At 48.8% G+C, this 6,408-nt stretch overlaps 1 protein-coding gene across 1 annotated transcript; it reads left to right on the top strand.

Moving 5' to 3' along the window:
* Positions 1 to 219: 219 nt before the first annotated feature.
* Positions 220 to 5,562, top strand: LOC105202842. Its single transcript, XM_011171532.2, has one exon. The coding sequence runs from the start codon at positions 220 to 222 to the stop codon at positions 5,560 to 5,562; it is 5,343 nt and encodes a 1,780-aa protein (XP_011169834.2).
* The last annotated feature ends 846 nt before the right edge of the window (positions 5,563 to 6,408 follow it).

Below are 6,408 nucleotides of genomic sequence, written 5' to 3'. Positions count from 1 at the left end.
TTTACCGGAATCCTCGGAATTAACGTGGTTCTCGAAGAGTGATTTGTCGTGCCTCTCGATCTCTCGGTCTCTCAAGGCGACTCACATCTAGTTATACCGCGTGGCCTAAAAGTGCCGAATATTCATCAACGCGGACAAGGTGACTTCTCGCTGCCGATCAAGGTGAAACTGTCAACGAGTGCAGTGAATCAAGAGCTCTTATAATCGAAACCCTGCAAGATGTCTATGACGAACAGCATCGATCGCCAGTATGAGCTGTTCGGCGTTATCGCGCGTGCTGTCGAGAACCTCCACAAACTCGGCCCGGCAAAAACCACCCGTGGTGCTGTGCAAAGTCGCCTCGCGATCCTGAAATCGAATTGGGACAAATTCCAAGCCCAACATGACAGTTTATACAATCAGCGATCGCCAGAAACCTTACAGCTAGCCTACTTTGCCGACGATCTTCACGGGCAGTGTGAAGAACAATTTGCTGACGCCCAGGGCACCATGCTCAATATCCTCGAGAGTTTTGAGTCCCCAACCCCGCAGTGCTCACATGCCCCCCGCGCGAGTGGAACCCCGCAGAGCACATCATCTGGAAGCACTTGGAACCCGTCTTCCGCATCGCATTCTCGACGCTTGCCCCGCATCGATTTACCGAATTTCAACGGTGATTACTCGCAATGGCATCATTTCAAGGACCTCTTCGCATCGATGATCAACGCGAATGCCGAGCTATCAGCCGTCGAGAAACTCCATTATCTTAAGATGAGCCTGTCTGATGAGCCGGCTACGCTCTTAAAAAGTATCGAAATCTCAAGCAATGGATTCACTCGGGCATGGGACACACTCATCGCTCGCTACGATAATAAGCGTATCCTCATAGAAGCCCAGCTCTCCGCGCTATTCTCAATTCGCAAGGCCAAGTCCGAATGCTCGTCCGAGGTAAAGCGACTCCTCTGCGAGCTGAAGGAAGCAATTGGAGCCCTCGCTACGTTAGGTTGTCCAGTGCAACACTGGGATCTTATCCTCATTTTCATGACAGTTCGTCAATTAGATGTTGAATCTGTTAAAGAATGGGAGAAATCGCTCGGAGCTTCATCTGAAGCCCCATCGTTTGCCGACTTCGAGAAATTCCTTCTCGGTCGCATTCTCACTCTCGAAGCCTTCGAGCGAACGACGACCTCTCGAAAGCCGCAACAAGCGAATTCGTCACGATCTTTTGGTAACGCGCGAATACATACCGCTGCAGTGAGTGAACAAAAATGCGCGCTGTGCTCATCAAGCCATTATATCTCATCATGCCCCAAATACCTCGGGAAAACGCTCGACCAGCGAAGGGAAGTGGTCATATCGAAGAATCTGTGCTTCAATTGTCTCGGACCTCATCAACTGAAGGCATGCCGCTCCGCGAAGCGATGCCGCTTCTGCCGTAAGCCACATCACTCCACGTTACACTTGCCAGCTGGTGACTCAACTATCGCCTCAAATGCCTCGTCTGGCTCGTCGCCGTCAACTTCAGCGTCGACCTCATCTCCACCAGCTACTCATACCGCAAGTATTCATCAGCACGAATCCGCCGCTCCTCAAGATAGTCTTGAGCACACGTTCGGCTCCGTGACATCAAATCACCTTTCTCAATCGCGGATTATTCATCGCACTCCAGCCTTGTTGGCTACTGCTCTCGTAGATGTCGTTTCATCCAGCGGAGATCTCTACGAAGTGCGAGCTCTTCTCGATCAAGGCTCGGAAGTCTCGTTTATCTCAGAATCGGTCGCGCAGCTGCTCAAACTCTCGCGCCGTGCTGCGGCGATCCCAATTATCGGAATCGGTGCTCAACGCTCAAGTGTCTCAAACGGAGCAGTTTCTCTCAAAGTAATCTCGCAAGTAAACAAAGCTATCTCTCTCGAAACCGACGCTCTCGTATTGCCGCGATTGACTGCTTACTTGCCCCCCGCGCGAGTGGAATTCACTCAGTGGCCGCATATTCAGGGACTCAAACTCGCGGATCCAAGCTTTGCCACGCCCGGAAAGATTGATCTCATTCTCGGTGCTAATGTGTACGCTCAAATTCTCGAAGACGGCATTCGTCGAGGAAAGATCGGTGAACCCATCGCTCAAAAGACATCTCTTGGATGGGTGCTATCTGGACCTCTCTCTAACGACACTCGGGAGATCAACGCCTCAGACGAAACTTCCATTATTGGTCTTCAGTGCTCTCTCGATCATGAGCTCCTCGAGCTCCTTCAACGCTTCTGGAAACAAGAAGACCTCGCGCCATCATCGCAGATATCTATGTCACCAGAAGAATCTCAGTGCGAAGAGCATTTCAAGACTACTCATACTCGCGACGTCAACGGTCGATTCGTTGTACGCCTGCCGTTCAAGAAAAGTGTTAGTGAGTTCGGTGACTCGCGCTCTATCGCACTCAAGATGCTGCATCGAATGGAAAAGCGATTCGAAGCGAATCCCTCTCTCAAAATTCAATATACCGACTTCCTGCGTGAGTATCGTGTTCTCGATCACATGCGCTCCGTCGCCGCGTCAGAGCGCGCTCCGGCTCGCGAGTTTTTTCTCCCACATCACGGAGTTACGCGTGAAACCAGCACGACCACTAAACTTCGCGTCGTATTCAACGGATCGCAGAAAACGAATCTCGGAATTTCGCTAAATGAGTGTCTCCATATCGGACCGAAATTGCAGACGGATCTCGCGGATATCTTACTCCGGTGGCGCCGGCATCGATACGTATTCGCGACCGATATCGAGAAGATGTATCGGCAAATTCGCGTGCACGAGAACGATTGGCCGCTTCAGAAAATTCTCTGGCGAAACTCTCCCGATGAAAGGCCTCAAGAGTATGCATTGTGTACAGTCACATACGGCCTCGCGAGTGCTCCGTATCTCGCGCTACGTTGCCTGCAGCAACTCGCTCTAGAATCCGCGCCAACTCACGCGCTCGCTGCCGAAGTTCTTCGTCGCGACACCTATGTCGACGATGTTCTCTCCGGCGACGAAAGCATCCCTCGAGCGAAAAGGAAAATCTCGCAGCTGAACGACGTTCTCACGGCGGGCGGATTTACTCTCAAAAAGTGGATCGCTAACGACTTAAATCTCCTCGACGAAATTCCAACTTGTGATCGCGAATCATCGCCTACGGTATCAGTTAGCGACAATACAATGCATCATACTCTCGGCGTGCGGTGGGAACGTCAATCGGACAATTTTATATTCTCGGCCCCGTCGCTCGCAACCTCGAATAACCGCGTTACAAAGCGCTCGGTATTGTCGCTCATCGCGCGCATGTTTGACCCTCTCGGATGGATCGCGCCGATAATCGTTACCGCTAAGATTTTCATGCAAGATCTGTGGGCCATCCGCCTCGACTGGGACGACGAACTCCCAGAAGATCTGAAATCTCGCTGGACTAACTACGTCACGCTACTCAATGGCGTCTCTCATATTTCAATCCCTCGTTGGTTCGGGATCAGTTCATCGAATCTCGCCGTGGAAGTGCACGGCTTCGCGGATGCGTCGCAGAGTGCTCTCGCCGCCGTTGTTTATCTCCGCGTTCTCAATGACAATGAGAACGCTCAAGTGAAAATGATTTGTGCGAAGACAAAGGTGGCCCCTCTCAAACGTTTGACTATACCGCGACTTGAACTCTCGGCGGCTGCGCTACTCGTGCGTCAAGTGAAGAAAATTCGCGAAGTGCTCGACTTGAATCAAGCTCCAATTCATCTCTGGACCGATTCAACGGTCGCACTCACGTGGATCAAAAGTCATCCATCGCGTTGGAAAGACTTCGTCCGGAATCGCGTCTCGTTTATACAAGAGCTCTCAAACTCCAGGTGGCATCACGTCGCCGGGAAAGAAAACCCAGCAGACCTCGCATCACGCGGAGTAAATCCTCAACGTCTCCAACTAGAAGAATTGTGGTGGACCGGCCCTCATTGGTTACGTACGCGCTCTATATCGTGGACGGCTTCCACGCCTATTCACGAATCTACAGATGATCTCGAAGAACGAGCCCCGCGGTGCACAACGGCATTCAAAGATCGCGAGCAAAATCTCTGGATGCTCGATCAATACTCGTCGCTAAGGACTCTGCTGAGAATAACTGCTTGGGTTCAGCGTGCTCTTAAACGCTTTCGGAAGGATGTAACATCACCGTCGTCTCACGAGCCTCTCACAGTGGAAGAGATAGAATCCTCACTCAAATGGTGGGTCAAATGCACGCAGCAGGCCTACTTCTCAGCTGAAATTAAAAGCTTGAAGAGCCAGAATCCACTACCAATTTCAAACGATCTACGCCGTCTAACTCCGTTTCTCGACACCGACGGGCTCCTACGACTACGCGGACGTCTACTACGCGCTTTACTCGATCCCGCGGAAAAACATCCCCTCATCTTGCCTCGAGAATGTCGATTGACGACACTCGTGATTCATCATCACCATCGAAAAACTCTCCATGGCGGGCCGCAACTCACTCTATCATCGATTCGCCAAAAATTTTGGATTATCGGAGGTCGCATTCCCATCAGAGCATTCATCCACAAGTGTGTCATCTGCGCTCGTCATCGGGCTACCACTGGTCAACAGGCGGTCGGACAACTTCCAGCATCCCGTGTAATTCCGGGCCGCCCATTCTTACACATTGGAGTCGACTATGCCGGACCAGTGACTCTCAAAACCGTTCGAGGACGAGGCTCCAAAGCTTACAAAGGATACTTCATCATTTTCGTCTGCTTTAGCACTTCCGCAATACATTTAGAAGTCGCTACTGATTACTCTACGGAAGGATTTCTCGCGGCATTCAAACGATTCACGGGACGACGAGGCATCTGTTCCACCATCACGAGCGACTGCGGCACCAATCTGATCGGTGCCGACGCAGAGCTCAAGCGACTGTTCACCGCCTCCTCCCGAGAATGGACTCACCTAGCCAATGTCCTCACAAGTGACGGAGTAACATGGAAATTTAATCCACCTTCCGCCCCCCACTTTGGTGGAAAATGGGAAGCCGGCGTGAAATCTGTTAAATTTCACTTGCGGCGAGTTATCGGTGACGCTACTCTCACTTATGAGGAATTATCAACTCTACTAGTACAAATCGAAGCCATCTTAAATTCCCGCCCACTAATCGCTCTCTCGGATGATCCGTCAGATCTCACCGCTCTAACGCCAGGTCATTTTATCATCGGATCGGCTCTCTCCACCGTGCCGGAGCCCTCGCTCCAAGAAGTATCGAGAAATCGGTTGTCGCGTTGGCAACTTCTACAAACGATGAAGGAATCATTCTGGCAAAGATGGTCATCGGAATACTTGCAGCAATTACAGACTCCCTCGAAACGTCATCGGCCTCAAGATGCCTTCCAAAAGGGCTCTCTCGTTCTAATCAAGGATGAACGTTTCCCTCCATCGAAGTGGCCCCTCGCGCGCATTACTCATGTGCACCCTGGAGTCGACGGTCTTATTCGCGTCGTCACCGTAAGGACAGCTACCTCGACGTTTAAACGACCCATAGTGAAGCTGTGTTTATTGCCAGTTGAAAACAAAGAGTCCGTACAAGAACCCTAATTTCACCGTTCGCACTCTCGTTTCAATTTTTTCGTCTACTACGGGTAGACAAGGCGGGCGGAATGTTCTGATAAAACCTAGCAGTTACTGTTATATTCTGTTACATTATTCTGTATCTCGAAGTTTCTCTTTTCCCATCTGTTTTGCACATGTCTATCTATACCTGATCTCCATCTGTTTATCATTCCTCAATCTTTATTCCACTCGTCCTTATCGTCCTTCCCTCGTAAATATTATCTTACCTCTCCTTGTCTCCAACACTATAACAATGTGCCCCCTCTCCATAACTCCTGACTGAATCCTGTTCTGCGGCCCGAACGGGCAGTCGTTCTCTGACTCTGGAGCAAAATAAATCGAGATTCATAACGTACTCTCCGCGCATATTACTTTTCCTTCCCCGAAAGATTCCGATGTCGCCAGCGAATCGCCGCGCTCGTCGATTCACATAACAACTTCACAAAACAAATACAAAGAACATTTTCAGAGACATTATTGATTTTTAACATATAAAATAATATTGATTAATGTGTAGTATAGTTAAATGATTTCAAAGTTATTTTTACTAAATTTATAATAAACACAAATTATATATGATGTGCTTGAAATATTATATGCTTTAATTTGTACCTAACAATTAATGATTGTTTTATTAATTTTAATTTGTTTCCGATATAACCACAAACTTTAGAATAGATTAATTAATTTTTACAAACAGAAATTTAAACAAAATTCAGTTTTAGACAAAAAATATTACAATAAATCTAAATTCAAATCATTCCTTTTAACTTTATTTCTGATTTTTTGTGTTATTATTTTTTAAAAATAGACTTACTTTTCAAGCATGTT

The sequence above is a fragment of the Solenopsis invicta genome, chromosome 12, assembly GCF_016802725.1.
Source record: "Solenopsis invicta isolate M01_SB chromosome 12, UNIL_Sinv_3.0, whole genome shotgun sequence".
Taxonomy (NCBI): Eukaryota; Metazoa; Arthropoda; class Insecta; order Hymenoptera; family Formicidae; genus Solenopsis; species Solenopsis invicta.
The sequence above is the reverse complement of the archived record's forward strand: the minus strand, read 5'-3'. Positions and strand labels throughout refer to the sequence as shown.